The following is a 27,506-nucleotide window of genomic DNA, read 5'->3' on the forward strand; positions in this document are numbered from 1 at the left end:
GTGCATCATTATAGCGGTAAAGTACGTAATGACAACGTAGCTGGCAGTACATGTGTTGCAAACGCTTACTCAATCAACTGTTTCCGCACGGCTATTAGGCCCAAAGGCCGTTGACCACATTTCGCTAAAAACAATCAAGGTATCAAAGTGCAACTTTGTCATTCATGATTTGACCTGTTGCATAATTTTATTGCGGAAGACATTCAGCGCAAACACCTATTTGGAGCAAGTATGTCAATCTATGCATCTTGGTCATCGTCCTCTTCCTCCTCCAATAAATCAACCACAAGTGTCGCACTTGGCCACAGCATAGATTGATCCTTGATAACGCTATCGGTGGGCTGAAAGACAGTTCGTGGATAGGGTGTCATAACAGTGAACTCAAATTTGTGACTATAGTTTGACGGTGGCTTTGTGCACTCTGTTGTGTCGATTTCAGGGTCTTGAATGATCGGGTATGCTTCAACATATTGGTACAAGGTCTATAGGCATGATAAGCAAACCCGATTTATGAATTGATAAAGTCAAATTTGCAAAATTTACCTCTAAGGTATCGTCAGCTTTGAATCTTCTAATCACGCGAGAACCATCAGGAAGCCTGAAGCTGAGTCTTGTAACACCTCCAGGGTGGTTTGCGTCAGGTTCTTCAGTGAATTGATTGCAAAGGTAATATTGGTACTGTTGCTTTTTCTTTTCTAACTCTTCCTTTTCCAGCTGAGCTCGCTGGGCATCCTCTTCCGCACGAGCGGCTTCTTCGCGAGCCTGTTGAGCTTTACGTTCCTGTGAAATATAAATGCATTAGACGAAAGATACTGCGAAATGACCATTCACTAAATAATTACCTTCTCCTGGTCTGCTTTCAGACTCTCCCGATATGCTCGATCTTGTTCATCTCTAAGGGATCTCTCCATCTCGCGTTCTTCCTTTTCTCTTCGCATGCGATCCAGGCCAGGGCCATAACGATCTTTTGCGCTCTGTAGGCGGCGAACGACAGAGGCGGCATCATTAACCCCTTCGATCCTGTCAACTACTGTCATTTTTGGAGTGGCATTGACAGCACCGCCAGGATATTGTAAAGTAATGACGGCGATGAATGGGTATGTGGTTGCTTGAAGAGTTGTGCTGACTACAATGTCAAATTTTGCTTAATAAAACACCATATGTACGAATACGATACAGTAGCAAGACGAAACCCACCTTGGTAACCTTCTGTTTCTCGCACATTACCGCCCCAAGTAAGGATATTATTCTCTCGTACAAAATTTATCAACTCCTCGGAAGTGAGAGTGTCGCTGTATAACACGTATTAGGCGAGCCTACAGAGACTTTGTAATATGATATCGTCAGTGACTTACCGACAAAAAGTTGGTGTGTCATCATGTTCATCGCTCTGAAGGACAACCATTAAAAAACTGAGCTGTCGCTTGGCTGTCTCGAGAGCTTGTGAATAACCGCCAGCGAAAAAGTCAACATGGGTTGCACCATATTGGTCTTCGAATTCCCGTAAAAAGCGAGCAGCGATTGCTTGTGGATCTTGTCGCTGCTGGGATAATGGGACACTTCTGTTTCCACCTGTTATTGACTGACGTGTGAAGTAGCGTGCTGTTCCCAGGAGTTTAAATTTTAATAAGGTACATGCTACGAAGATGAAACACTCTGGCCAAGACTTACATGCGAAGGATAACATGGCCCATGTAATATTCCAAGCAAATCCGAACGGCCAAGCCAGAAACGAGAAAATTCCCCATTTTCGAGTTTGCCTTGCGTGCGTTCGTTGCGGTATAGTTGGTCGGGTGCTTGAAGTCAAAGGGGTTGTCTCAGATGATGTAGAGGCAGCCACCTCTTCCGCAAGCTTTTCGCGGGTAGCTGAAGCAGACTCAACAGCCGCTGCTCCATCGAAAACGCTTTGAACCGCCATCTGAATTCGTTATTTGCGTAAGAAATAGTATATTCGAGGAACACCTTTGAGTACGAGAACGCACTGTACCTCTAGATTCCAGTCATAACGAGTCAACTTGACCAAAGCTTCACCTATATCGTCAATCTGAGTAACAGACTATATCAAAAGAAGAAGACATGTGTCAATTGCCATAGGAAGTGGGGGCAATAAACGAGTTGGCTATCTGATAACTGGGAATTGATCTCAAGGACTATCGGCCAATAAAACTGACAATGAGGCATAAATGAAGATTCGACAAATTGACTATAATTTACCTGAAACTGTTCTAATACATCCTTTTGTTGCGGTGTAAGGGAATCCAAGGCATCCATGCTTATGATGTAAAATTCAATAGAAACCAAAGGATGGAATTGCTGAGCGAGCACTGAAATGACCTTTGCTTTCGTCACCCTGTCAACTCCGCATTGGAATTCCCTTTCAACTTGAATTTTTTCCCGGCCAGTAATTCTTCCATTAACAATCTAATTCCACATGGCCGATATCAATCCAACTATACCTGACACCGGAGCCGTTGAGGAACCTATTGATCTTGTTCGACTTTCTTTGGACGAGAGAATTTATGTCAAATTACGCGGTGATCGAGAACTGCGTGGCAGATTGCACGTAAGTTGATCGATTACCCAGCCTATGTAAACAGAGCTAACGAAAGACTAATCGACTTTTTTTCACGAAACAGGCATTTGACGGCCATTTGAATTTGGTTCTTGGAGAAGTAGAAGAAACTATCACAATTGTTGATGTCAACGAAGATACCAACGAAGAAGTTATACGGGTACGATATCTGACTGGGTGCTCGTTCTACCAAAATTCGATTTCTGTTAACAGTGCTTAAATTGCTTTTAGATCGTCAAGCGAAATTCCGATATGCTTTTCGTACGTGGTGACGGTGTCATCTTGGTAAGTCATATATGAAGTTTAAAGGATCAGTTCAACCCGGATATTATTTCTAAATTTGCAATGACTATCATAGCTTTCTCCGCCAAGTAGAGCATAGATCATATCTGCTGATATTGTTAAACGGCCCACCGTAATTGCATTAATACATTCATATTCAAACTTGTATGTTGTGCAGTTATGAGTTTTTGCTTTTTTAAAAAATGTCACACATGAGCGCCAATAAGTATAGCATTAATTCGAACGTCGACATTAGCAACACTGAGGAAGTACATTTTGGGGTTAACCCCTTTGGCTGATAGTCTAAAGTACATTAGATATACGATTAACTCAATACATTGAAAGAATAATATGTTCGTTTGGCATGCATGCGCAAGCTAAGGCTATCTACATTACGAAACATTGGCTGCATTTGAGCCGCTCGATGCAATGTTTGCTTGTGAGCGCGAATTGGACATTTCGAATGATTGGCCGCTAGTGCCTGAGGTGTTCCCGAGTTGATAATCATCTTCTTTCGGACCATAATCAGCAGCCAGCTGTTGTGAGATACTTACATCGTCATTCGTTGCTAATTCGTTTCTTTTCGCAATTCTGGGCTCAAATGGTATGCCACTGTGAGGAGACCATAACGATGGATAGTATTGATGGTACGCAAAAAAAGCAAATAAAGTGCCTATCAAAGCTGCAACTACCACATCCCAAGTGTGATGCTTGTAATCTGTGATGCGGGATACGCCTATTAGAACCGCTCCGAGAATTGGCATAGTAACGATGAAGCCACGATAGAAGTAACCAGTCTTCATTACAAATAACCGTAATTTTCCAGCAAAGTAGAGTGAGAGGTATACGAGACCAGCAAATCCAACTGGTTTGGACCGATGATCAAAAGAAGCGTTACTACTTGAAACATAATCGGCTTACATACTTCATGTGCAGTACATACCAGAGGTGTGGCCACTTGGGAAGGATTTGAACGCGTCTTTTAGAAGATAATCGAGGGGTCGAGTACAAACCGATAAATTGCTCAGGCCCAAAGGAGGATCCACAGCACCTTCTCTGGGTGCACATACAGCTAAAAAGTCAGGTCGGTGAGCACCCACTGTCAGCTACCATCATACGGAAGAATTGATGTCAGAACATGTAGGCTAATGAGAAATAGACATTACGAGCCTACCTTGACTATCTCTGTAATCATGATGGTAAATGATACTGATAGCAGCAGGCCCAGAGTTCCATTGTGAAGATCAAGTGGACTGCGGACTAAAAATATAGACACGAGGGCGATTATGATGAATGGTACAACCACAGCAAGTACCTAAGTTACAAGAATATAGCAGGGTTAACATAAGTCAGAGCGTTTGTCTGTCAAGCGAGAATTATTTTGAGCATCTTACAGCCAAGACCCCTATTGACAGGGTATCGTTCTTCAATGAATACATTAATCGACGGTTTTGCAAGGGAAATTCTGAGAAGAACGGGTCGACACTATCAATCACCAGAAAGACGACAATAAGAATTATGACCAGAACCCAGTCTTTAAGGTATGATAGGAAAAGATGCTTTCTTCTCCCTTTTAAAGGTTTTAAAGCCATTGCAAATTATAGGAACAAAGTAAGAAGCAGGTGAAAAGATCGTCAAGCGAGTGAAGCTTTTGAGGATTTTGACCAATAGATTTCAACTCCGATCTTAGACAGCAGTAGTGGCGATGACGATTACGGCAAATCGGAAGTTACAGAAAATTCATGGTCATCTGAAGTCATCAAATTTATATCCAAGATACTCAAAATCACTTTTTATGAATGACCTAATTCTCATTTGCCCTCCATCATGATGTTGATGAGTAGACGCCTTGGATGAACATAACAAATAGCAAAGGAATGCCAACCATGTAGGCGAAGCAATATTGCCTAAAATGGATGGCCACTCGCATCACGTTCTTACCAGACGTTGATATCATAGCACTAGTATGCTGTGTAGGGCATAGTACTCGGGTGTAGCTTGACCGCTGCAAAAACAACTTAAGTGCGGGAAGATTAGGAGAAAAGGATGAAGGTTTGAATGATGTACAGAGGAGCTTTTACTTCGAAATTCTACATTTCTTATTATACTTATGTTACAAGAATAGCTACAGCCTATGGGCAATACTAACATTTAATGTCGGGTGATTCTAAAAGGATGTCTTTCCAAGGTACAGCAAGCGAGTAACCGTCTGCAAAAGCTATTCGACAACTCTGCTTGTTGCTAGTGCATGATTGAATTGTACCTGAATGTTGAAACAAAGGTTAAGCAATTGGTACAAATACACACAGATGAGGAACGAGAGATGAGCATATACCAGCAAAATAAGGACCCCCTTTCCATCTGGCCCATATTGGTGTGTTAGGTTTGAACTTTGCAGCCATTTCTTGAGCATGCTTTGTGCGTTGAGCCAATTTTTCCAATTCCCGCTTCTACAAGGCACAAGGTACGAATTTTAAGTTAACGTATTCCCGTGCACTCTTTCCTTTGCCATTGCTTAATGTACTCACTGGATCGTGCGTTGGGCAGTAGCCTTCTTTCAGAATCGTACCATCCTCCAATTCTTCCACATGAAGTGTAAGTTCTGCATCTTTGGCACAACTTGTGTGAAATGCTCTACAGCAACGCCCTTTCCTGCACTGAATGCATGCGCCGTCCACTTTTCCGCAAAGTAAGCATTTCTAAATGGTAAAACGGTTAATCTCCCAGGTAAGAGCACTATTGAGGGTCACAATTATCCACTGGTGCTTACCAACTTCCATCGCGCATTAGGTATACTATCAACTCCAACAACGATATCGCCTTTTGGTCCGGCCACCACACGCGTATCAGGCACAAACTCAGCACATAATCGATGCGCCCGGCGTCCATCGTCCGTTGGTAGGTCAGCTCCGAGCAAAGGGCATAGAACACACTGAAGAGCCCATTGGATGAGAAAAATTGCGGAAACTTAATCCTTATCCATGTTATGCTTACCTTATCAACACCAACCGCGGGTTGAGGAGGGTCCTTCTGCTTTCTCTTTCGTTTTCGTACCACTTCCTCTCCTTCGCTGCTCGACGGCTTCTCTTCCTCTAGGACATGCGGTTCAAATACGGACACATCAATTTTTACACTGTCACCTATACAGGTGCATGCTTTCGCCTGTCGACCAATTTCCACCCAAGAATCCAATGCAAAGTTGGTACTTTCGGCGCAGTTGAATCCAAGGTTGTAACCGGAATGATATCCATATGGAAACGTGATGACAAATTCTCCCTCATGCTGGACGAGCCGGCTGACGGGGATGGAGTTGTTGGCCAGTATAGTTGGTGACGCTATGAAAGTCTTATGTCGCAAAAACTCACTGCAGGATTTATAAGCCGGAGAGAAGATATCTAACATAACGCAGAATTAGGGGGCCACGAACGCCAAAGCTTCTGTCACGCAAGATGTAGAGACTTACTTTGCATCACTGTCTCAAACCGCTTTCTATAAGTTGCAGGAATGGCGTACCACTGCTTTGGCGCTCCGAAATGTAGATAGTTGATTGAGTACAGATCCATGTCCTTTTACCAATATTAGTGGTCAGTATCGTCTTCACAAAAATCGTACTCTGACGGAATCCTTTCCAATTATACCTCTACATGCCACGCAAACGTCGCTTTCCATTGCCCGAAATATAGGTAAGCTGTGTTGACACCTGGAAGCTCCACCCCAATCCTATTCAATATATTATCCAGCTTATTCACATTCCAAGTCTTGGTAGAATCCTCAAACAAGGCTGAAATTGCAACATCGCATTATTAAACACCTCTTCATTGATACCGAAGGAATCTCAAGCCCGCTGACTTACTTCCTTGCATATCAGCACCATACATGGGTTGTGAAAAGGTAAGGTTTCGCCAATATGTGCGCTCCATTTCCTTACAATACTCTACGGTGTATTTTTCGTCATCCTCACAGTGATAATCAAAGGTAAGTGGGTCGTGGTTATCGGACTGAGCTAATTCCAACTCCTCAGCTTTGATCATTCGTTTCGTTTTTATTGGCTGTCCTTCTGCGGCTAAGGTGTTCAGCTTTCTTGGCGGAGAAGGTGGTGGAGATCTGAGATGAGTTTCTTGATGTAATGACATGGTGGTACTGGAATATTTCTGGGCATGGCCATCCAAGGCTGCGGAACCCTTTGGAATATTCCCATGCTTTGATTTTGATCGGGTCTGTAATGAGCAAAACTTGATTTCAGATATGCTTTCTCAAGAAAACCATAACCGGTAGGTTAAACTTACGCTGGCTGAAGGTGGGGCTTGTGATGCTATTGTTGGCCCAGAAGGTAAATATGGTATTGGTTAATCATGATCCGAGGCGACATGTGACCATTATTGAAACAGTAAGTCTTACGTTTTCGTGGGTCAGTCTCCATAGCCAGTGGAGATTCATGATGAGTAACTTTACGCTTTTTGATGGCAGGTAGGGACTGAGGCTGAGTCACTTTGGCTGTTGGAGGACGATGTGCTTCTGATTCGCAAAGCTGGTGCCATTGTTGTACGGTATATGGTCGTCTTTTTTCAACGTTTGTTTGGGTGTAGATACCTTGACTACCGATGATGTGCTGAACCTAGAAAAAAAAAGGATCAGATAAGCATTGTGACGATATATTACGCTTGAATACTTTTGAGAGCTTACAATTGGATTTCGAACTCGCACTGTTTCTAGCATATTTTGTACGTCTGGAAGTGACTTTGTCCTGGTGGGTTCGAAGAGATAAAGAGCTCAGCGATTGTAGTAGGCGCAGCATAGCTAAATAATACTAGACAAAGCACTGACCATTCTTTCGGCGGTATGATTTTGACGATTCCTGCTTCCCGTCCATATGAATCTATTGCCTGAACGAAAGAAAGAAAGTCTTCAAATTCGGCCATAGTTGGGCGAAAGACTGGTATAACACCGCCATTTTCCTATTAATTGAGTAATTTCGTCATTATGAGTGTATAATTCCCGATCTTTTAATACCATTGGAGTTGGCATTGGATGCATACTTGGTCGTAGTATTCGGCTGGTTCGATATTCCGAAGATGTGACATAAAGGGAGGGTCGATTTGTTTGACGGATCCAATTGTATGGTTTGCAAATGTAGGCTAATTCCAAGAAAGAAAAAAGGGAAAATTTTGCTTTTAAAATTTTAATAATCGTAGAGCATGTAATGGCTGGTGCTATAGCTCTGAGAGCTCTTGACATTGACGAGAGGAAGCAAAAATACACCTTAATTTTTTGCTAGCGATTTGAACTGGAAAAGTATTGACCCACAGATGTGTTGTGGCCGTATGGCCAGTTTCTTACTACTACCTCGACAAAATGTCATATCTTTATTTCGCAGCATAGGGACATCCCCGTCCATTTTACTATCAGATTTCAGCCATGGAACGTCATCGAATTATATAATGTCTTTTTTCTAAAGTTCGCTAGCGAAAGTATGTTTGATGAAAGTATTTTCAAATTCCTTTCCTAAGGGCTGACAGTTGCACATTATTTTTATAACTTTATCACAGTATGCTTTTTCAATGTTTTTGCTGATATGAACTGAATTTGTACCATCGCCAGGTATAATGTACGCTTTGAGCGATGACAACAGAGACTGCGATACATGCTAGAGACACTAAAATCTAGTTCGATGAATGCAATATATTGGACACGACAGCTGGTGTCGATGTTTTCTACTCACAGATTTTGTTCCCAAGAAAGTCTTATTATTCGCTTGTTAGTTGATAATGAAATGCGATAATTTCAATGCCAAACCTAATTTTCGCAGCCGTTTGCGGTCTCCGTTCCCCGACATTCAAACATTAATGGTCGTTAACCGAAAGCTACTATGAATATTGTAGTATTGGTCTTATGGTTAACTGGGTAAGTGCAGTTTCATTCGTTTGAAAATGCTCTATAATGGTCTACCGCTGTCAAAAATAAGGATAAGCCTGATTGTCTTGGTGAGTTCAATCGTAGTATTCATGTGAATAAAAATCGTAACCGAAAGCAATAACGGTAGTGCCAAGAGAGTTTGACCAGAATATTAACATTTATGGTATGAAGTTGTCTATTCTCGCCAAGCTTCGTTAGTATATGCCAAATTTCATTGATTGCCTTTTGAGCCATGCTGTACAGAAACATGTAGACGATATTGGCATATAAAATCTACCCTTCAACAGCGACAACCAGTAAACAGTCCATGTGATGTGAATAATGAAACACTATACATTTAGTCTTAGTAGAATCAACATGACTATTTTTCTATGTAGTAACTATTTAGATGCATTATTTTACAGAAGCTCCATTTTGGCTTTGGTTGAACACAAATTATCGATTGTCGTGACTGATTTCACCAATAGAGAACTGGCACGAGTCCGACACGGTTTATACTTGGAGCAAATATGAAGCTATTCACTTCTACAATCCTGCTCCTCGCGCTAGCATCGAACGCACTTGCAGCATCCAATGCTCCAGAAATAGAACATGGTTCGTGTTTCGATTTCTCATTCCCTTGGTGGACGTGCTAATAATCCAGCATTAGGTCTTGAAAAGGTCACATGCGGTAGCATCATCAAACTCACGAATGTCGACACTGGATACAAGCTACACTCTCATACAGTAGCGTATGGTATGTGTTGAACTCAATCTGCGCTGACTGTTCTATTTATCGGGTGTTGATCACTCTATTCCTTGTACAATAGCATCCGGATCAGGACAACAATCGGTTACTGCCCTTTCGTCATCCGTAGACGCGAATAGTTTTTGGAAAGTTCAAGCCTCGTATGGTCGAGGCTGCTTGAGAGGGTGAGAATACTTTCTTGGAAGTTACAAATAGCGGTCGAAAATGCGATCTGACACTTTTTCTGCAGTGAACCTATACCTTGTGGAGCAACGATTCGTCTACACCACGTTGGCACCAAGGGATATTTACATTCGCATAATCATCACTCTCCATTATCTCACCAACAAGAAGTCAGTTGTTTCGATAAAGAAGATACTGGTATGTCATGGAATGAAAAACTGGTGTCTAAAATTGGCTTCAGGACTAACGTGAATACTGCCTTTAGGTGACGACTGGCGTTTGGTGTGCACCGGCAAGAGTAAAGAATGGATGCGAGAAGAAAGCGTACGATTGGTGCATGTAGAGACCAAGAAGTACCTGAGTACAAGTCCTAGATTCACTTTTGCTGCGCCGATTTCAGGGCAATTAGAAGTTTCATGTGGCGGAAAGGATGGCTCGACCACGCTATGGGCTGCTCAGGTAAGAACGTTCAACAACGCTGATTACTTATTTGACAACTATTAATCGTATCATTGTGATATGCGGCGTTCTTTGAAACAGGAAGGAGTCTATTTTGCTTGATTAGAAAAAAAAATAAACGTTATAAAAAGGAATTCGTCCCTTGACGTCTTTAAATGACTATGGTTACAAGAATGAGAGGATTGAGATTTTTGATGTGGAGCTAATACGTCTAAACGATGACTTGGGTGTCACCAAAAGCCACTGGTTTATATTCTGCTTCACTAAGTGTGTCGGAAGGCAACATGAAGTCTTTGTTCTCAAAGAGGTAATGCTTGTTGATTGCATCCATGCATGCTCTGAACTCTGCCATTTTCATTGAGTTACCATAACCTACGAATAGCAACATTAGCCAGTGTTCTATCTATCATAACCTCTTTATATTGAACTAACCTTCACCGAGCTTTTCTTCTCCAGAAAAGACACCAACAATGAAAACTGCGGAATTGGTTGCTCTTCCGGTTTCCTTCAAGAGTCTGGAGAGAGGCTTTTCTTTGCCATATCTAGTTGTGAGACGAGAAAGATGTGCTTTTGGGTTTTCGATCTTGACAACATCACTGACATTGACATCTCTTGCCAGTATATGGGCATGAACAAACTTCTTTGCAGCTTCTGCGCCTTTCTCCTGGTGAACTAAACCAATGATAGCATTCAAGGCACTGCTCATGGTTTCTGAGTGGTATGCTCCTTCAGACTCGGCAGCGTCCCAGCGTAAAACATGCTGAAGACCAATTTCGCGACCATACTTGGCTAAACTGTTGTTGCCGATGTAGGCTGTCAACACTTTGTCAAAGGCAGCTGGTGGCAGTCTGGGGTAACGAGCACGCAAATACTCTGTACAGAACAGACCAGCCACTCTTTTGCCAAGAATCTCCAATTGTGCGTTGTTGACATCGCCAAAAGACTTGTGAGTTACTGCACGTTCCAATGCAGGTTGAGAAACTTCTAAACCAACACGAGCTCCAAATGCTGAAAGAGCTGGTGATGCTGCCGATGCTGTCTGTACGTTTCGAGCACCATAGGCCGCTGAAAGTGATTTGTGAGGATTTGTTGAATGCAGAGATCTTGTTTTAGTGAATGCTACTATACTTACAGAAGCTACGGGAAAATAGACGATTGCTAAACATGCTGAAGGTTATTTTGTTCCAGTAACTGGCAAAATGGCAAAAAAGATGCTCCTATAAATTTTGGCAGTCCTGTCATGTTTATTTACATGGAATAATTCAATAAAATTTTCCAAAAAATGGTGGCATTACCCGACAAGCGAGGAGTTGGCGATCATCTGGTCGCTAAGGCATGTAAAGGCGGCCGTTTCTGATGATGTTAAAAAGTCTTCGACCATTCACAATAAAAGATAAATTTATAGTATTTTAAAATGAATATGTGACCAAAGTTGAGAAGAACACATGAAAAATGCCCAAGATACGAGGAAAACTTTATGCCATAAAGACTGGAACGATATGAACGGACGGCACAACATCGAGTTGATCGAAAGATGCAGTAAAGGGGACATTTTGACATACTACCTCTAGAAAATATATAACATAACGAGATAAAGGATTTACATTGCTTTAGCCATGTTTATTGTCCCCTAAGTCACTCCATTCCGCAGAAACGATAGTTTGTTGCTTAGGAAAGGGGTTCTGAGTACACCGACATCATTGCACTGAAACTCGGTGTTAAATATATATATGTTTCAGAATAAAGTAGATGTAATTGGCAACGTTACCCATAGCTGAAGAAACAAGAAAAAGTAAATCATTTTAAAAACAAAATGTTCGTTAGCAATCCGTTTGAAATATATCTGTTATCCTCTTTTGAGTACATTTCTCAATATGCATTCATTTGCGCATACAGTAACGTTATATACTTTTCCGCAGGATAGGCCATATAGACAAGATTGTACTAGTTGTAACCGGATTCATTTAATGGGTTTTTACGAAGGCTAACATCTAAAGTTTTAAAAAGACATTAGTGGAATTCAGATGTGGTTACATATTCTCTAGTATGCGAAGCACATTAGTTGGTGTTTGGGCTCGTTCCGTACAATGAATAGAATACGTATGGAAGTGATTTGTGCATACGTCAGGAGTATTCAATGTGTTCCTTGGTCCCCTAGATCCCAAAAAAAATTATTGGTAGAGTCCCTTGAACCCCCACGCACAGAATGTCTCAACTGAAGCTAGAGCAGGCTTGTACTTGGTGTCTGGGAAATCTTTTCCCAATAGAGGGCACGTTTTCTGTTGCCTTTCATCACTCTTCATGCATCTGAGCTATCGAAAGTGTCCTGGCTTTCCCCTCTCTTGATCTTTTCCTCAATCTTTATTCTATTGAAATAACATAAGCGTGCATTGACTTCAAAAAAAGTTGGGAGATAAAAAATAACCGTGACTATGATGACATTGGAGCAAGAACAAGACGGGCTGGAACCGCATTTGAAAAAGCATCACCGTACCACATCCTCTAGCAAGTCTAGCAAGGTACTTCTGCAATCCTCCTCTCTAGAATTTCTGCATATGCCTCCTCACGAATTCATGAAGAGCTCAAGCGCAGATGACATCGATTCCCCAACATCCCTTTCTTTGTCTACCTCTTCGTCCATTTCTCCAAAGTCATCGGCATCCACTTTGTTCACTCGAGCACAAATTCGACTATCTTCGAAGTTTCCAAAGCGGGTTCAGTCCACTCTTTTTCCAGTGAGGGAAAACAAACAAGTAACCCAAGACAGAGGAATATTGGGGCACAGAGGATCGGCCTCTGTGACGTCGCTGCGAGAGACAGCAAGAGATGAGGAAGAGTGTGAGGACGATAGAGTTAAAATGCCCTCTATAACAGAATCCATAACAGGCTATCATGTCCCTTGGAGATATTATCATCGCAGAAAGGTAAACGGGTTTTTGTCGCTCTTTACTAGAAGTGGAAAACATCTGCGTGGAGATTGACTGGCCGCTTTTTATTTTTTGTCAAAGTTTACAGCAGATTCAGAGGAGCCGCATCTCTTTCATCGTGAATCTACGCAGTCTTTGAATATGCCTCTGCAAGTATCGCAGTTGGCAGACCAACCTACTTTAAACGAACCCACTCGTCCACATAGCATATCGTCCTGGCGTCCGACGACTGATATGTTCGACAACTCCTCCGCTCCTTCCACATTACGTTGCGCAGATGCGATCGGTGGCCATTTATCAGCTGGTCTGAGGCCAACCTCTCCTTTTTCTGTGTCTGACTCGTCTGACGGTGAACAGCTAGACGTTATTCCCTTTGGAGTCGCCGGTCTTCGCCAACGCTGCCAATGCTTGTTGAATCAAGACACTATATCAGCAAAAGACTTGGGAACCTTACTAGAATCTTCAGAGTTATTGGCTCTTGGATACGATGATATAGCTAGCCAGAAGGATATCAGCTACATTCGAGAGCAACTTCAAGCTAGAAGAATTGATCCAACGGCAATGGTAAGGATAATTCTCCACGAATTAAAAAACCTACCCAACTCCGCAAAGAATCCCATTTTTTTTTTTTAATAATACCATGCCATTCAACAGCTTAAGCAACTTTTGACAATCGCATCCAACCTGCATTTTGAACCCATGATGACTATTACTGCAGACGGATATGTGATTGAAGATGTTTTTCCTTCAAAAGTACCGTCAGAGCATTTGGATCTGCAAACACGCTGGTTTCGACGGCACTTTGTTGGGAAGGCCTACGCCACATTTGTCGGCCCCAATCACATTATTTCTGTCGTACGGGAGGAGGCAAGAGAGTTCTGTGGACCTGGAAATGCTGCTGCAAAGATTTTGGGACAGCAATATCGGATCATCATCCGAACAAGCAAGGTAAATGACTTGTGGGTTGTTTGCTTCATGAAATGTGTGTAACATTATTATGTTTCATACTGAACGTACCATTTCAGTTGCCAGATCAACGACATGTCATTCATGAGGTTGTTGCCAACGAAATGGAAAACAGGATCGAATTCTCAAAGGGAAGTGGTAGTTCTAGCCATGGTTCAATGAACAGCAACAGCAAGAGAGTACCCTTTTCCTCGCGTCACACCAGGAATCGTACCATGCGTGCCGCTGTTGCCTCGGTGTTTCCTGAAGCGGACCTAGGCAGTTTCAAAGAGCTATCGGCGGAAGAAACTATTCATTTGGGATTAGAGCGCGAGCTCCTTCGTTTCGATGAATCAGGGGTACGCAGTTAACAGTATGTTTATGACCTTTGACCTATTACTGATTTCCCCTTTTTTTTACCCACTGCAGTCACCAAACCATTACAAGTTTGGTGTTATGGTTGTTAAACCTGGCCAGACTATCGAAGAAGACTGGTTTTCAAATACAGATTGCTCGCCATCATTTTGGCGCATGATGAATGCCATTGCAAATAAGGTTGAACTGAAGGGATATTTTGGCTGGGCAGGAGGACTAGACACAAAAAGTAAGACATGAGTACATGCGGCCTTACATCAGGAATCACTATTCATACCTTTTCTCTTTCGTGTTAGCTGGAGAGTCTGGGACCCATGTTTACACCTCTAAATGGAAAGATTTTGACATTGTATACCATGTGGCCCCACTGATCCCAGCTCGAAAGAGCGATCGACAACAAATCCATAGAAAAAGACATGTTGGTAACGGTATGTTTGCAGAGCGTTATGTATTTTTACACCCACAATTTGAATGACGGTACTAATGCTGCCCCTACGACATAGATATTGTATCACTTATCTTCTTAGAGGGAGATGCCAAATTCTGCCCATCGGTGATTAAGTCGCAGTTTCTTCACGTATTCATTTTGGTGCGTGAGGAAATGGTGGATGATCACGTTGCTTGGAGGTAAAATATGTGATACTTTTTTTTCCGTTTTTACTAAAATGTGAGAAGCACTGCGTGGCTGTCAACTGACTTATATAACCATAGGGTTGAAGTCATTCACAATGAAAACGTTCCTGAGTTTGGGCCCGTACTGCCTGCTCCAGCACTAATTTACAGTGCTCATGACTTACGAGCATTCCTTTCAACAAAACGTAAGTTCATAGCACGGCCAAGTTTGGATGTATGACTTAGAAATATCACTGACTGCTTTTCTTTAGTCATCAATGCTGAAAATGCAGCGCTCAAGTCACCCAAGTTTGCTATCCCTAATGCAAGAGCCAGAGAAGGAATCCTTGACAATCTCATCAAGACAGGAACCAAGCCTGGATCACCCAGCGGAATAACAAGGTCTTCAACCGGTGTCAGTAGTGATCCGTTATCGGCTAGAGTTCGAAGAGGTGCGGTGCGATCAGAATCGTCCTTAGTACCCCCCAACCTCCCTCCCATGCCAACACCATCTAGATCGAGCATGTTGAAGGAGTTGACGGGTTTGGCTCGAAGACGAAGCGGTGTTCAAGAAAAAGTTAAAAAGGAACAACCACGACGAGCTACATCAGCTCCGACTCGTGACAAAGATGCAACGAAGAACAAGACAACTTGTAGGTTAACTATAATACAAGCCATCGCATAGTCCGCTTTGATTTAACCACGTTTTCTATTGACCCTCGCTAGCAGCTCCCAATCCACCTTTGCCAACCGAAAGCGCTAAAACGGCCCAACCTATACGATCCTATTCCACTACGAAAGTCAGTACAACTCGTGCAAAACCTGTTGTAGACACATTATCGACCTCGCCTCAACCCAATGCCAGCGATGGTAAGTCAACGGTGATATTAGAACGGTCAGATATACCGTCACCGGCTGATCATCTGCCTCCTATGGGATTGACAGCTTTCAAATCCCGTGCACATAATCTGTTCATGATCGGACGACGTGAATCATCTAAACCTGACAAAACACAGCCAGACAATTCGAAACGATTCTTGCGAACATCGGCCGCGTTACAAAAATTGACCCCTAGTATGACCATGTCGACTAAATCACCTAGCCAACCAATAGATTCAAAATCCCAGAGAGGATGATATCAAAGTTTAGAATGACCTTAACACTTTTCACTTCTGTACCATCATCTTATTCCCTACTTTCCCTTTCGTCTTATGTACAATTTGTTATCCATACAATCTATGCACTCTACATTCTTTTTTTTTTCGGCACAACAATCAAAACAACATAACTCCATTCTTTCAATGCGCATTGATTATGTAAAGAGGTGCATACATTTTCAGTGAGCTTCGTAATATCTCTAAATAAATATATTTCCACCATAATATATTCACTGAGGATGTTATGGTTCTTACGGAGGTCATTTCTTTCTTTTAATCAAGTAAAGGGATTTAGAGCCCTTGCTTTAAGTGGTTTATCATTGACATTTCAACAGATACGGATGCTATCGAGTAGTCTATGGTGACCGCTCAAAACGTGATCCATCAAATGGTATGAAAGAACACCTATTTCAAATGTACAACAGAAGGAGAGGGGAGAACCACAAAGACACATAAAATTGAAGAAAGAGTTGACTGATCAAACAGTAAAAGACAAACATAAAGTTGAACAGGAAGGATTATGAAAGGAGAAAAAAGAAATTGAAGAAAGAAAACGTGCCAGTTGGGTAAGAATTATACTACTAATGCAATACCCGCTTAGTCACGGAGGGAGGTAGCAGGAAGTGAGAAGGCAGACCGAGCGAACGTGGTATGGGATGGACAGTAGTCATTACTCGACGATAGCACCAAATGTATTTTCACCAGAATAACTGTGCACGGGTGAAATGATAATGTTAGTGAATGAAAATTTGAAAGTGACCACGAGGTAGTCCGTAACGCTACTTACGTGATATACAAGAAACCATCCTCGTCCTTGTGCTCCTCATACATTGAACTCATTAACGCTACATGACAGATAAATGGGAACCACATGAGTTAGCCATTCTCGAAATAACCCCCACCAACCGTTGTTCTCTCGAAAGCCAATTTTTAACTTACCTGCTGTTGGGGGTAGGATTTCATTCACAAAGATAAAGATGGCCTTCTCTGGGCTGAGCTTAATTCTCTTGCGAATTACGTATACAAATTGACCTACGGTCAAGTCAGATGGAACCAGATACTTCTTCTTGTCAATAGTAGCAATGTCAGATTTATCGACTTTTTCGCAAATAACGGGGATTCGGTCAGGGTACTTTGTTCGAATACGGTCAGCTTCGGCCTTTCGCTTCTCTATAATATAAAGTAGGGTGTTAGTGTTATCGTTCTTGGCAACTAGCAGTAGCAGATAGGTCGGAGGACAAACAAAAGTCAGATCATTTCAAAATGCTTACCAAAGGGATGTTCGTCCTTAAACTTGGATCTCATTTGTGTAGGAATGTACAGACGGTATTAACGCAATGAAGTAAAGTTGGGTGAGTAAACGGGTGAAAGTGGGTGGGTGAAAACGTAGTTGGTAGCCCATATATTTAAAGCAAACTGCGGTTGGAGCGTGACCTGGCAAGTCTCGTGATTCTCTGATGCTGTGCACTTGGTGCGGGAGAGACCTTTTTTCATTTTGGTCCCATGAAGCTCAGTCAGTGCATTGACCTTCTGCTTGAGCTTACCACAAACCAAACCCTTTCACTTCTCTTACTGATCACTCCAGGCAAAAGCGTAGACCCAAATTTTGAAAAACTTAAAAAATATGTAATTTGTATTGTCTAATCTTGAAACAATAAGGTGAATAAAACCAAGGTGAAATCGGAAAAAAATTAATTCATGAAGAGTGATCGGAAAGCTATCATGTATTCAATCCGAAGCGGCCACTTCTTTCTTGCTGCCGCTACTGCCAATTCTGAACATTTTGCCAAGCGAAAATTTAATAGGAGAGCCGGCAGATGAGGTATTAGAAACAGAACGAGCTTTGACAGATTTGGTGGTGCGTTTGTAAGCATCCTATAAAAGTGAAATTGATTTAGCATACAACAAGCTTCTGGATGAGTTGCGAGTGGCAAAGTGAAATACATACCAAGAAAGCGATTTGAGGCTTATTGAAAGCGCCTCTTCTTTTTCTGCGCACATATTCAACAGCATCTAAAGGTTGCATGCCCATTTCAATAAGAGCAATAGCAACTAGGACTGGAGCACGGCCAAGACCGGCAACACAGTGAACAGCAATGGTGGGTCTCATATCGGGATCATCTTGGCTCGTGCTAGCGTTCATTCTAGCTTCTCTGTCGCGTGTTTCGACCAGTTTCAGCCACTGACCAATAATAGCCGGAGGGGGAACTCCGCCATCACGGAAAGGCAGATCCAGAACATTGATGCCTTCCTCAGTGAGTCTACTGGCGTTATAAGTAGCTTGGCAGCATCGAACAACATCGGTGACGTTGAGACGGCGGAACTCATCCATATAAAGAGGAAGAGTCGACTCTGTGGGGCAATCCAAAAGAAGGAATCGCAGAGGGGATAAGGAGATAGCTGGTGTCTCGATTACGGAGAAAGCACGGGAGAGTGGTGAACATCTAGCTCGGGAGCTATAGCGGCCGTCGGTGGTGTTGATCATATTCATTGAGAAGAAGAGTGTTAAGTAGAGTTGGCTTGGTTTGGGTGGGGCAAATGTGAGTGGGGAGAGAAGATAGCTCTGGTGGCGATTAACAAAAGGGTATGTAGATTGTTTTTTGGGAGAGTGATTTAGAAAATGGTTTGGTTTTCTTTGGCAAGTGATAGTTCGCTGCGAATAATGTAATCAGTTGCAAGACCAATTATCCAGGATCCAACAATGTGCAAGGGAATTCTTGAAGTTGAATCAAAGGGAAAGAAGCAGCGGGAACAGAGAGCAAAGCGTTCAAGGAGCAGCCGACAGTGTTAAGAAGATCGTACTGAGGTTGAGTAAAGGGTTGTTGCATAGGTAGTGGGAGCAGTAATCAGCAATGGATGTTGATGCTTTCCAAGAGGAAAGAAAGACGTAAAGGAAAAACAACACTCTGAGTTAGAGCTTTTGGAAAAAATATAGTGAAAGCTGATTGGTATTGTAAAAAAAATTTTCCCTTTCCAGAAATGCACACCGAAAGATGGTTCTGATAAGCTTGGTAGCTTGAAAAATGTGAATTGACTACGGTTCATGACCAATCGTGACTAAAGAAACCAATTCTAGATGCACCATGACATGCTAATCAATATCGCTTTGTTGTCTTCTTTCTATTTTCTTACACTGTAGGTGATCGGATCCTATTTGCTCATGCTGATTCTGCGTGAATATTGCCTTGAAACCCAGCTCCAATAATGTTTGGGTTTTGGACGCAACCGGCCCAATTTGTATACTGTTCACATCGACTTCGCCAGCAAACCAATGCTGCTTTATTCTATTTGCTAAATATATTAAACAAAAAAATTGAAACAACCGCATAACGCTACCAAAGGTACTTGAAAAGATTCTTAGTTGGATCATCTGGTTGCTGTGGTGTAGCTTCGTTATAAAGCTGGTATATGCCGCTATATCCCGAGTGGCTTTCAGATGGTGCTAGTACCTCCGTGTCAACAATCCTTGTCGGGCAGTTGCCTCTACATTCTCCCATGACAAGCGAGATATATTCAAGCGCTTTTTCCCACTGACTCAAACTGATCATATTATCAGCCAAAATATACATTCGTCGCTCAAAAATGGAGAGGTCGCGAAGTTGCTCATCCTTTTGCATTTCTGGGCTAAGGCATATGTCTGAAAACTGAAGGGCGAGACCCATTGATCCTACGTCAACTTGTCGCTCATCATCATCCACCGCAGGATGGAACGCAGATAGAAACTCCTGAAGAGGGATAATTGCTATCGGTGGGCGATCCTAAAAGGACAGAAAGGTTTTGAATTTAGGTTCTGAGGTCTTTTTTGCAAATGAGGTTTCCTTTTTGGAATAGGTCTGAACACATAAAAAAGAAACCTGTGACTCACTCACCTCTCTATATTCAAAATCAAACAACTCAAGGTTGGAACCTTTGAGTACTGTCCAGTATCGTCGCCATCGCTAGTCAAAAAATATGACATAGTGAAATTGTTAGGAAATATCGGAAGTTTTTCTCGTTTGTTTTTTTTGGTCCGTCTGCTTTTTTTTAAATGGCTAATCAACCCCCTCAAATGCAGCCAATTATACGCCAAAGTTATACTTACAGGAGTCATTCCACCTCGCACATATACTGTCAGATAGTCTTCGTAAAACCGTGTTTGATTAACCACCGCCATGGTTCGATGGTTAACGTGCAGTCCAATGCTGACCAATATTTGAAAGTTATCCGTGCAGCTATTTTCTGGCCAGCCCTTTAAGTCTATGCGATGAATGCGTTTCTCAGTAGGTCCAATGGTATCAAACTCGATGCTTTCCTTTCCCAGGCAGACTTCTAGTGCCCTCTTGTTACTGCGAAGGAACGATGAACCTTTAGTCTGGCTATAGATACTGAGATTAGCCACGAACGGACCTTCCACATCACTGTTTGCAAAAAATAATAAATAACTAGTCTGACAACATGCAATATCCAAAACCAAAATCTGCTCACAATAAGAAGGTTTCATCAAAATTCGCTTGGGCACTTGACTTGCCACACCTTGTGCTTCTCATTAACTCGCTGGAGCACACGTCGTTCTCTATTTGAAGCTCGCAACGAACATCGCGGCCTTAAAAAAGTGAGATTCAATTTTGTTTCGTAAACGCATTAACAACCTTGTCAACATCGTGCACATGGCGTTCTGTTTGGAAAGAAACACCTACATTTGGCAGATGATTTGCTTGTGATCTGCAATACTCTAAAGTAAAAAAGCCCTTTCGGGACAAATTGTGTCCGAGTTCCTTTGGGCGTGGACCGTTTTCCTTGCGACAAAGCTTTCTTAAAGATCACAGCATTTTTTTTTCGGTTGTTTAGTGCGGCGCCTTCTGCCACCGCCCCTTTCTGAAGCCATTCCATTGTCTCTTTCGAAAATTCGTCAAGTGATCGAATAGGCCCATTATAGTGTACTATGGGTTTCGTCACAGTCAATGCGGTTCGCACGGTTGCAAGTATGGAGCCTTTTGGTATATCAGATGTTTGTGGGCTTGAGGGCAAAATTTTCTTATGTCGTAGACCTTGTGCGGATACAATAGCCATTCGCACAAGAGATTTTTTGAAGACTGAACGCATAGAGAGTGTAGGAGATGGAGTGGTATACAACTTGTTACTATTTTTGCCAAAAGTAGATGAACTTAGTCCCTTCAAAATGGCATGCTGTCGCAAGGGACGGTTTGGGGGAGAAAGCGTGGTTCGGGATCCTTGAACGTTTGACATCTTGCCCTGGTAATACAGCGGGAAGAAGAAGAAGGAGGAAAATAACAACCAGTGATTTGCAAAATGGCAGACCCAGCTATAATAGCCTGAACAAGACCTCTCGATCCGTATTGTAGGAAACATTACCTTAAACTTCCGAGAGCAATCGGTAGCGCATCGGACAATTTTCATTATCTGTTTGTGCACCTGCCATGAGTGAGGGTCAGTATTACAATCATTGCTACTATACTCTGACTACTGCAACCCACACCTTTCTTTAGTGTGGCTACCGATGATTGTCCCCGATAGTAGAATTAAGTTGATTTTTTCCAGTGCATTCAGCAGCAGGTCCTGAAGAAATTAAGGACAAGCCTATTCGATCGAGTGGATTTTCTGGCATGGATGCAAAAGCCATAGAGAAAATACAAGGAATATAAAATCTAGACGCAGCAGTGCTTCACAACAGTACGGATTAGAGATCAAAACTATCTTCATTAAGTTACTGGTTATGTATTGCGATGGCAATGTGTCGCTGATGGACGCATGTTCCTCGTAATTTGAAAAAAAGCAAGAATACAATCAAATGTTTACACCTTTTCCCCTGAAGTGCTACAGAAAAGATGATTAGTGCTGATAGACACTAAAAACAAACTGTCGAAATGGTGTTGCTGACTTGCCGTTCAAAGGGTTTTGAACAGGTCAAAAAAAAAAGAAAGATGACGAAGTCTCTTGTTATTTGCCAGCTGATGCTATGCAGACACTGGATGTACCATTTTTACACATGGCCAGGCAAGTGACTTATAACATACTGATGAGCACAATCTGCCGTTTCAGTATTCTGTTAGCATTTTCCGTAGAACTACAGTCTTGATACATGAACCTTGAATGGCTCTCTCTTCTACGTTACGCAAATAAATGGCTCTTTTTTTTTTTTTTTTTATCTTGCTCGTTCGGTACCAATCTTGTTACAGTTCATATAAAACACCTGAAAACCAGCAATCCTTTGGATCCAAAGAATCTCCAAAACTTCATTCAATACCAGGCTTTACAAGATTCCTTTTAATAAGTTTGAGCAAACGTAGCATCAAAAAAAAAGTTTTAAAATTATAATTATTTTTGCTCTTTACAGCCAGTTGGCTGGTGAGTTCGTCGGCGAACTAAAAAAGTTAAAATTTTCAAATAGCGCAATTGAGGGTACTTCAAGAGCGTTTTCATCGCAACCTGATAGAGTTTGCATTGAGCATGCTTCCATCTCATCGAATTATGAGACATGGAAAGCAAGTATACGATGACGATGACAAATACAATAAATACGACAAGCCTTGGTCAGGGCAGCCTACATGGCGGCAGGTACTGTCATTTTCCATGACCAGGAGGATTTTCATCCCAACGCCGTTGGTCTAACCGAAGTAATCCTGATTTACCACCTACAGTCAATCTATTCAAGTTTGAAGAAACCTTTGATTCGATATTCGTTGTTTGCCCTCATTTTGGTCATACTATTATTGATATATGCGTTGGAATCGAATCATACGGAAATGATTGAACGCTGGAAGCAGAATGGTGGTGTATATAACGCAGGCGATGATCCCGGTGTCGTCAGAGACGACAAAAACAACGAAGTAATTGCAAATATACCGAAACCAAAATCGAAGGGAAAAGACGGGAAACAAAAAGATGCAGACGTGAAGGACAAAGACGTACCTTACGGTAGCGACGAAGAACGCGATTATGCAAAGGTCAAAGAAATGATGGATTCCGAAAATTATCAGAATCCTGTTTCCACCGAAAAACTTCTCTTCAAGCAATCGCCACCTCCAGCGTCATTATATGATGCTGACCCCAAATGGGCGGCAAGACAGGAGCAGGTGCGACAAGCTTTTAAGCACGCCTGGAAAGGTTATGCAACGGATTGCTTTGGAATGGACGAATACCAGCCGTTGTCACATAAGGGTCATGATTGGTCACCGGGCGGTATTGGATTGATGATTATAGATTCTTTGGATACCATCATGCTTATGAATCTGGAAGAAGAATATACTCAAGCACGGGATTGGATCGAAAATCGTCTTAGTTTTGACAAAAATCAAGATGTGAATTTGTTCGAAACCACCATTCGAGTTTTGGGTGGATTGTTATCTGCATACCATTTATCTGATAATGACCAACTTTACCTTGACAAGGCAACTGATCTCGGAAACCGACTTTTGGGAGCTTTTGATTCGGATTCTGGAATTCCGTATGCTGGTGTGGTTCTATCTACAGGAAGGGCGCATAAGGTTCAATACATTCAAAGCAGCACAGCCGAAGTGACCACTATTCAGATGGAATTTAAATACCTTAGTCACCTCACAGGCGATAAAAAGTATTGGAACAAGGTCGAAACTGTCATGGAGCGGATACGACAGATGATTGATGATAATCGTACGTTGGATGGACTTGTACCTATCATGATAGAGTAAGTTCATGCATACCTATTCCGGAACAGAAACATTGGCTGGATGATAACATGTTGCATTTATATTGTTTCCAGCCCACATTCTGGTGGTTTTTCAGGATCTGAGATTCGTTTGGGATCCCGGGGTGACAGCTATTATGGTAAAATTGGGTTTCTCGCCAGAGGCAATATTGTGTATCACTAACACTCACTAACGACCATTGATAAACTCTACACAGAATATCTTTTGAAACAGTATTTGCAAACGGACAAGACGGAAGAGGTCTATCGGAATATGTATGACCAAACTGTCAATGCCATGAAGAAATACTTGGTTCGCCATTCACAGCCTAGCGAGTTTTTGTTTTTGGGAGAGCTTCCCCAAGGAAGAAACAGTCCTGACCAAATTTCACCAAAGATGGATCATCTTGTATGCTTTATGGGTGGAAGTTTTGCGCTTGGAGCTACAGAAGGACCTTCTCTAAAGGAAAACAGGCGACAATTGTCCAGCCAAGATTTGGAAGACATCCGGCTCGGAGAGGAGCTTACAAGAACATGTTATGAAATGTACAATAGCACAGCTACAGGGCTTGCCAGCGAGATTGTTTATTTCAATATGCAGCCTGAAGATAAAGATGCAAGTCAAGGTTCTCATATTCCAGATATCATGATCAAGCCACGAGATACCCATTGTCTTTTGCGACCAGAAACTGTAGAAAGCTTATTTTTGCTTTGGCGGATCACTGGTGACGAAATGTATAGGTAAATCAGTCGGCCTCCAATTAAGGGACTTTTTACGCCGTGACGTACTGACGATATTATGACCGACAGAGAGTGGGGTTGGAAAATTTTTGAAGCTTTCGAGAAGCACACCAAATTGCCCAATGGTGGCTACGCAGCGCTTAGAGACGTAACCGTTGTACCTCCTCCCCAAGACGACCGTATGGATACATTCTTTTTGGTAAGTAATCGAGAGTTTATATTTCTTGTGTGATTCTGTTCTGACTCTCAATTTCCCATATAGGCTGAGACCTTAAAGTACCTATATCTTCTATTTGGACCCACCGACATCATTCCTTTGGATAAATACGTATTCAACACTGAAGCTCATCCATTGCCGGTATTCAAGCCTCGTTGGTAATAGTTTAGCCATATATGAAAAGACGTTGTATTAGCTAGAGCTGTCAAAAGTCCCCAGTTCGCTTTGTAATTCTTCTGCAGGCACCGCTTGCAGTGCTTTTTTTTGCTTGAGATTCCCCCAGCTGTGACCAAGCAGGCTGACCACGTGTCGGTTTTTAGATATCCGCCAGTTAAAAAAAAAAGGTTCATTTCCTACTCTGATCAATTTCCGGCCAGCCAGCTTCTTGTTCCCTTCCTTACTTGTCAATACACATTCTAATGCTGAGATGAAGTTTGCAAAATACTTGGAATCAGAAAGCATTCCGGAATGGAGAAAGGCATATATAGACTATAAAGGGCTGAAGAAAAAATTGAAAGCCATTGAAAAGGTTGATACCTGATATGATCGAGAGAGTTTTGACGAAATAACAGTGTTTAAACTATGGTTGCCTACCTACACTACAGCACAAGAAATCAAAAGATACACGAGCATCGTTCACCACTCACATATCAGACGATGAGAATTCAACTTATGTTGCAGAAGATCAAATTGATCCAGTGGATACTCCCAGAAGTTCGAATCTGATTCGTCGTGCTCGAACAGAGCCATTCATTTCATCGCAAAACTCGAATGCGATAAGTGGATTTCCGAGTGGGCTGTGGAGACGGCTCTCCTGGAAATATGGAAGGGATACTGCCTTATCCGAGTTGGAATCTCGACCAGGTAAGTGATGATCTCACTTTGAACATGTACATGCACCAATCTGCAAACAATGGATGCTTAATTATTTGCTTTAGCGTCCCTTCAAAGTCGCCAGGGCTGCGTACTTGATGATGTGCTGGAACATGCTACCCAACCAGAGCGTGATTTTTTCTATGCCCTGGACACGGAGCTGGAACGTATAGCAAACTTTTATCATGGTATTTTGACCCCTTTGCTTTGATGGTGGATATTCCAAGTGTTTGAGACTAAGAAGTGTTTGGTAAACAAATTAGAAAAAAAAAATGAAGCGGAAACGAAGCTGACAACGCTCAAAAATCAAATCATGTTGATCGAGGAGTATGGCAAACATTTGGTGAAAGTTTCGGTTTGTATTATTCTTTTTTTTTTTTTTAGAGGGTGAGGCATTTCTATCACTGCAATGGAAATTAACTTCATCACAATGTGAACAGCCTGTCGACCCGTATGAGCATCCCAAAATACAACGAGTCCTGGCGTGGATGCGATTGCGTGTACCTGAAATGTCCGATCAAACTAATGCCATGGAAGCTGGAGATCCAAATATACCGCCAATATCTCCAGTTAAGCAAATTGACGTACAAGAGTCGCACCACATAAGTTACAAGGTTTTTAGTTTAACTTTAATATTTCTCAAACGGATTTAGTCTCAGGTTGGATCTAACATTATTAACTGTAGGTGGCCAGGGGTCGTTTGAAGAAAGCTTTGTTTGAGTTTTACAGGAGTTTGGAGTTTCTGCGAAATTACAAAGTATGATGTTGTATCAAGGGTGACCCGGGGTTTTGCAGTGCATATCGTATTAACATTAGTTTCCAGGCACTCAACGCAACAGGATTTGCGAAAATTCTCAAGAAGTTTGATAAGGTAAGCAGTGAATTGGGAAATGTAAAGCTGAGGCTCAGATCACTCAACTTCATCAATTATCTAGACGGCAGGATGGAAGGCTACCAACCTTTATAACCAGAAGCTTCAAGAATATGATTGGTATCGAGCAAAAGACCTTGACCTACTGATTAAAGAAACAGAGGTAGGTTCAGATCATGTAACGTTATTCTGGATGACAATTGCGCTAACTCCTGCTTTCAGAAACTGTACGTCAATGAATTTGCAGGCGGCCACCGCAGACGTGGAATGAGAAAATTGCGCATACCAGAAACGGGTCGAGATTATCACTCGCCCGTGTTACGCACTGGTCTCTACTTAGGATTAGCGCTTCCTGCCTTTATACGTTGTTGCGAGATAGGTAAGTACAGCAAAATGTGGAGGGGGGGGGGAATCTCCAAAGTCAGATCATCGCTAATTCAGCCTTGTTCTCCAGCTCTCGACCCATCTACACCCACCAGATTACCCAATATATTCACCAATTTACAGATCTACGCCTGTTTCCTACTACCTATTGTTTTTTGCATGGGGTTTTCGATCAATCTCATGGTCTGGAGCAAATCCAGGATCAATTACAAATTCATTTTCGAATTCGACCCACGAGACAATCTTAATTATCATCAATTTGCAGAGGTGAGTAGAACGAATTGAGGCAGGGGAGAGCTTAACTAACGCTTCATGACTGCGCATCCAATGCTAATGCTCTTACATGGTCAACTAACAGCTACCATCACTCATATTGTTAATCATGGTATACGTTATGTATATCGATTTCACTGAACTGTTTGCACCCGCAATACCTTCGGAAATCTGTCCTTTGATATTTTTCATCATTTCCGCTGTGATACTGCTGTGTCCTTTCAACATCTTATACCTTTCCGCCAGACGATGGTTGGGGATTGCCCTGGTGAGTATCTACTTGCTTTTGAATCAGCTCAAATAGTTACTTCATGCAGACTGACATTGTTGTT

General features: G+C 42.1%; 14 protein-coding genes across 14 annotated transcripts; 6 read left to right on the forward strand and 8 right to left on the reverse strand.

Annotated features, from left to right (window-relative positions):
* Window positions 1-134: 134 nt before the first annotated feature.
* On the reverse strand, window positions 135-2,732 carry K450DRAFT_244964 (uncharacterized protein). Its single transcript, XM_051589672.1, has 8 exons — window positions 2,215-2,732; window positions 1,988-2,056; window positions 1,672-1,918; window positions 1,356-1,602; window positions 1,198-1,292; window positions 843-1,126; window positions 544-780; window positions 135-482 (listed from the first exon to the last, which is right to left on the reverse strand). Exons 1-8 carry the CDS (start codon window positions 2,269-2,271, stop codon window positions 240-242), a joined length of 1,479 nt encoding a protein of 492 aa, XP_051443888.1. The 5' UTR covers window positions 2,272-2,732; the 3' UTR covers window positions 135-239.
* K450DRAFT_244967 (uncharacterized protein) lies at window positions 2,317-3,100 on the forward strand. The gene is made up of 4 exons (XM_051589673.1): window positions 2,317-2,563; window positions 2,637-2,732; window positions 2,804-2,857; window positions 2,931-3,100. The coding sequence occupies exons 1-4, from the start codon at window positions 2,432-2,434 to the stop codon at window positions 2,952-2,954; spliced, it is 306 nt and encodes a 101-aa protein (XP_051443889.1). The 5' UTR covers window positions 2,317-2,431; the 3' UTR covers window positions 2,955-3,100.
* Window positions 2,882-4,630, reverse strand: K450DRAFT_244968 (uncharacterized protein). Its single transcript, XM_051589674.1, has 4 exons — window positions 4,249-4,630; window positions 4,029-4,169; window positions 3,798-3,960; window positions 2,882-3,719 (listed from the first exon to the last, which is right to left on the reverse strand). The coding sequence occupies exons 1-4, from the start codon at window positions 4,444-4,446 to the stop codon at window positions 3,247-3,249; spliced, it is 975 nt and encodes a 324-aa protein (XP_051443890.1). The 5' UTR covers window positions 4,447-4,630; the 3' UTR covers window positions 2,882-3,246.
* A 271-nt stretch (window positions 4,631-4,901) lies between these two features.
* Window positions 4,902-5,368, reverse strand: K450DRAFT_244972 (uncharacterized protein). Its single transcript, XM_051589675.1, has 2 exons — window positions 5,190-5,368; window positions 4,902-5,117 (listed from the first exon to the last, which is right to left on the reverse strand). Exons 1-2 carry the CDS (start codon window positions 5,254-5,256, stop codon window positions 4,999-5,001), a joined length of 186 nt encoding a protein of 61 aa, XP_051443891.1. The 5' UTR covers window positions 5,257-5,368; the 3' UTR covers window positions 4,902-4,998.
* On the reverse strand, window positions 5,198-8,011 carry K450DRAFT_244975 (uncharacterized protein). The gene is made up of 11 exons (XM_051589676.1): window positions 7,891-8,011; window positions 7,679-7,809; window positions 7,538-7,598; window positions 7,253-7,469; window positions 7,141-7,166; window positions 6,708-7,071; window positions 6,493-6,635; window positions 6,318-6,420; window positions 5,849-6,249; window positions 5,625-5,786; window positions 5,198-5,553 (listed from the first exon to the last, which is right to left on the reverse strand). The coding sequence occupies exons 1-11, from the start codon at window positions 7,933-7,935 to the stop codon at window positions 5,305-5,307; spliced, it is 1,902 nt and encodes a 633-aa protein (XP_051443892.1). The 5' UTR covers window positions 7,936-8,011; the 3' UTR covers window positions 5,198-5,304.
* A 1,179-nt stretch (window positions 8,012-9,190) lies between these two features.
* K450DRAFT_244988 (uncharacterized protein) lies at window positions 9,191-10,401 on the forward strand. Its single transcript, XM_051589677.1, has 5 exons — window positions 9,191-9,503; window positions 9,577-9,679; window positions 9,745-9,875; window positions 9,943-10,136; window positions 10,218-10,401. Exons 1-5 carry the CDS (start codon window positions 9,359-9,361, stop codon window positions 10,236-10,238), a joined length of 594 nt encoding a protein of 197 aa, XP_051443893.1. The 5' UTR covers window positions 9,191-9,358; the 3' UTR covers window positions 10,239-10,401.
* On the reverse strand, window positions 10,265-11,332 carry K450DRAFT_244992 (uncharacterized protein). Its single transcript, XM_051589678.1, has 3 exons — window positions 11,269-11,332; window positions 10,569-11,201; window positions 10,265-10,508 (listed from the first exon to the last, which is right to left on the reverse strand). The coding sequence occupies exons 1-3, from the start codon at window positions 11,300-11,302 to the stop codon at window positions 10,348-10,350; spliced, it is 828 nt and encodes a 275-aa protein (XP_051443894.1). The 5' UTR covers window positions 11,303-11,332; the 3' UTR covers window positions 10,265-10,347.
* Window positions 11,333-12,472: 1,140 nt separating this feature from the next.
* On the forward strand, window positions 12,473-13,413 carry K450DRAFT_244994 (uncharacterized protein). Its single transcript, XM_051589679.1, has one exon. It carries the CDS (start codon window positions 12,569-12,571, stop codon window positions 13,115-13,117), a length of 549 nt encoding a protein of 182 aa, XP_051443895.1. The 5' UTR covers window positions 12,473-12,568; the 3' UTR covers window positions 13,118-13,413.
* On the forward strand, window positions 13,205-16,131 carry K450DRAFT_199975 (uncharacterized protein; the record flags this gene model as incomplete). The annotated part of the gene is made up of 10 exons (XM_051584618.1): window positions 13,205-13,627; window positions 13,718-14,011; window positions 14,089-14,367; window positions 14,438-14,612; window positions 14,680-14,811; window positions 14,911-15,010; window positions 15,095-15,201; window positions 15,268-15,648; window positions 15,722-15,865; window positions 15,887-16,131. 10 exons carry the CDS (start codon window positions 13,205-13,207, stop codon window positions 16,129-16,131), a joined length of 2,280 nt encoding a protein of 759 aa, XP_051443896.1.
* A 263-nt stretch (window positions 16,132-16,394) lies between these two features.
* K450DRAFT_245009 (uncharacterized protein) lies at window positions 16,395-17,556 on the reverse strand. Its single transcript, XM_051589680.1, has 5 exons — window positions 17,424-17,556; window positions 17,092-17,322; window positions 16,940-16,997; window positions 16,685-16,862; window positions 16,395-16,592 (listed from the first exon to the last, which is right to left on the reverse strand). The coding sequence occupies exons 1-4, from the start codon at window positions 17,455-17,457 to the stop codon at window positions 16,823-16,825; spliced, it is 363 nt and encodes a 120-aa protein (XP_051443897.1). The 5' UTR covers window positions 17,458-17,556; the 3' UTR covers window positions 16,395-16,592; window positions 16,685-16,822.
* Window positions 17,557-17,743: 187 nt separating this feature from the next.
* Window positions 17,744-19,120, reverse strand: K450DRAFT_245014 (uncharacterized protein). Its single transcript, XM_051589681.1, has 2 exons — window positions 18,101-19,120; window positions 17,744-18,027 (listed from the first exon to the last, which is right to left on the reverse strand). Exons 1-2 carry the CDS (start codon window positions 18,641-18,643, stop codon window positions 17,881-17,883), a joined length of 690 nt encoding a protein of 229 aa, XP_051443898.1. The 5' UTR covers window positions 18,644-19,120; the 3' UTR covers window positions 17,744-17,880.
* Window positions 19,121-19,484: 364 nt separating this feature from the next.
* Window positions 19,485-21,378, reverse strand: K450DRAFT_300803 (uncharacterized protein; the record flags this gene model as incomplete). The annotated part of the gene is made up of 5 exons (XM_051593731.1): window positions 19,485-19,910; window positions 20,022-20,090; window positions 20,234-20,549; window positions 20,617-20,734; window positions 20,829-21,378. 5 exons carry the CDS (start codon window positions 21,376-21,378, stop codon window positions 19,485-19,487), a joined length of 1,479 nt encoding a protein of 492 aa, XP_051443899.1.
* Window positions 21,379-23,108: 1,730 nt separating this feature from the next.
* K450DRAFT_175778 (uncharacterized protein) lies at window positions 23,109-24,935 on the forward strand (the record flags this gene model as incomplete). The annotated part of the gene is made up of 5 exons (XM_051584227.1): window positions 23,109-23,815; window positions 23,891-23,955; window positions 24,034-24,556; window positions 24,626-24,755; window positions 24,819-24,935. 5 exons carry the CDS (start codon window positions 23,109-23,111, stop codon window positions 24,933-24,935), a joined length of 1,542 nt encoding a protein of 513 aa, XP_051443900.1.
* A 133-nt stretch (window positions 24,936-25,068) lies between these two features.
* On the forward strand, window positions 25,069-26,599 carry K450DRAFT_245020 (uncharacterized protein). The gene is made up of 7 exons (XM_051589682.1): window positions 25,069-25,302; window positions 25,379-25,637; window positions 25,712-25,834; window positions 25,910-26,001; window positions 26,087-26,260; window positions 26,332-26,517; window positions 26,582-26,599. Exons 1-6 carry the CDS (start codon window positions 25,201-25,203, stop codon window positions 26,407-26,409), a joined length of 828 nt encoding a protein of 275 aa, XP_051443901.1. The 5' UTR covers window positions 25,069-25,200; the 3' UTR covers window positions 26,410-26,517; window positions 26,582-26,599.
* The last annotated feature ends 907 nt before the right edge of the window (window positions 26,600-27,506 follow it).

Source organism: Umbelopsis ramanniana (genome assembly GCF_025399195.1).
Source record: "Umbelopsis ramanniana AG unplaced genomic scaffold K450scaffold_34, whole genome shotgun sequence".
NCBI lineage: Eukaryota > Fungi > Mucoromycota > Umbelopsidomycetes > Umbelopsidales > Umbelopsidaceae > Umbelopsis > Umbelopsis ramanniana.

Bases quoted from the DNA above. Each gene is read 5' to 3' on its own strand.
- K450DRAFT_244964 (XM_051589672.1), bottom strand. From the start codon at position 2,271: ATGGATGCCTTGGATTCCCTTACACCGCAACAAAAGGATGTATTAGAA. The intron at 1,603-1,671 runs GTAAGTCTTGGC...TCCTGGGAACAG, and splicing joins GGCCATGTTATCCTTCGCAT to CACGCTACTTCACACGTCAG. The intron at 483-543 runs GTAAATTTTGCA...TCATGCCTATAG, and splicing joins AAGCTGACGATACCTTAGAG to ACCTTGTACCAATATGTTGA.
- K450DRAFT_244967 (XM_051589673.1), top strand. From the start codon at position 2,432: ATGGCCGATATCAATCCAACTATACCTGACACCGGAGCCGTTGAGGAA. The intron at 2,564-2,636 runs GTAAGTTGATCG...TTCACGAAACAG, and splicing joins AACTGCGTGGCAGATTGCAC to GCATTTGACGGCCATTTGAA. The intron at 2,858-2,930 runs GTAAGTCATATA...TGACTATCATAG, and splicing joins GTGGTGACGGTGTCATCTTG to CTTTCTCCGCCAAGTAGAGC.
- K450DRAFT_244968 (XM_051589674.1), bottom strand. From the start codon at position 4,446: ATGGCTTTAAAACCTTTAAAAGGGAGAAGAAAGCATCTTTTCCTATCA. The intron at 3,961-4,028 runs GTAGGCTCGTAA...GTATGATGGTAG, and splicing joins TGATTACAGAGATAGTCAAG to CTGACAGTGGGTGCTCACCG. The intron at 3,720-3,797 runs GTATGTACTGCA...GGTCCAAACCAG, and splicing joins CCCAAGTGGCCACACCTCTG to TTGGATTTGCTGGTCTCGTA.
- K450DRAFT_244972 (XM_051589675.1), bottom strand. From the start codon at position 5,256: ATGGCTGCAAAGTTCAAACCTAACACACCAATATGGGCCAGATGGAAA. The intron at 5,118-5,189 runs GTATATGCTCAT...TTCAACATTCAG, and splicing joins AGGGGGTCCTTATTTTGCTG to GTACAATTCAATCATGCACT.
- K450DRAFT_244975 (XM_051589676.1), bottom strand. From the start codon at position 7,935: ATGTCACATCTTCGGAATATCGAACCAGCCGAATACTACGACCAA. The intron at 7,599-7,678 runs GTCAGTGCTTTG...CGAACCCACCAG, and splicing joins ATCATACCGCCGAAAGAATG to GACAAAGTCACTTCCAGACG. The intron at 6,250-6,317 runs GTAAGTCTCTAC...GCGTTATGTTAG, and splicing joins GTTTGAGACAGTGATGCAAA to ATATCTTCTCTCCGGCTTAT.
- K450DRAFT_244988 (XM_051589677.1), top strand. From the start codon at position 9,359: ATGGTTCGTGTTTCGATTTCTCATTCCCTTGGTGGACGTGCTAATAAT. The intron at 9,504-9,576 runs GTATGTGTTGAA...CTTGTACAATAG, and splicing joins CTCTCATACAGTAGCGTATG to CATCCGGATCAGGACAACAA. The intron at 9,680-9,744 runs GTGAGAATACTT...CTTTTTCTGCAG, and splicing joins GGTCGAGGCTGCTTGAGAGG to TGAACCTATACCTTGTGGAG.
- K450DRAFT_244992 (XM_051589678.1), bottom strand. From the start codon at position 11,302: ATGTTTAGCAATCGTCTATTTTCCCGTAGCTTCT. The intron at 11,202-11,268 runs GTAAGTATAGTA...AATCACTTTCAG, and splicing joins TCTATTTTCCCGTAGCTTCT to CGGCCTATGGTGCTCGAAAC. The intron at 10,509-10,568 runs GTTAGTTCAATA...TGCTATTCGTAG, and splicing joins AGAAGAAAAGCTCGGTGAAG to GTTATGGTAACTCAATGAAA.
- K450DRAFT_244994 (XM_051589679.1), top strand. From the start codon at position 12,569: ATGATGACATTGGAGCAAGAACAAGACGGGCTGGAACCGCATTTGAAA.
- K450DRAFT_245009 (XM_051589680.1), bottom strand. From the start codon at position 17,457: ATGAGATCCAAGTTTAAGGACGAACATCCCTTTG. The intron at 16,998-17,091 runs GTAAGTTAAAAA...TCTGTCATGTAG, and splicing joins AATCCTACCCCCAACAGCAG to CGTTAATGAGTTCAATGTAT. The intron at 16,863-16,939 runs GTAAGTAGCGTT...ACCCGTGCACAG, and splicing joins GATGGTTTCTTGTATATCAC to TTATTCTGGTGAAAATACAT.
- K450DRAFT_245014 (XM_051589681.1), bottom strand. From the start codon at position 18,643: ATGAATATGATCAACACCACCGACGGCCGCTATAGCTCCCGAGCTAGA. The intron at 18,028-18,100 runs GTATGTATTTCA...TCACTTTTATAG, and splicing joins AGCCTCAAATCGCTTTCTTG to GATGCTTACAAACGCACCAC.
- K450DRAFT_245020 (XM_051589682.1), top strand. From the start codon at position 25,201: ATGAAGTTTGCAAAATACTTGGAATCAGAAAGCATTCCGGAATGGAGA. The intron at 25,638-25,711 runs GTAAGTGATGAT...TATTTGCTTTAG, and splicing joins CGAGTTGGAATCTCGACCAG to CGTCCCTTCAAAGTCGCCAG. The intron at 26,002-26,086 runs GTTTGTATTATT...CAATGTGAACAG, and splicing joins AACATTTGGTGAAAGTTTCG to CCTGTCGACCCGTATGAGCA.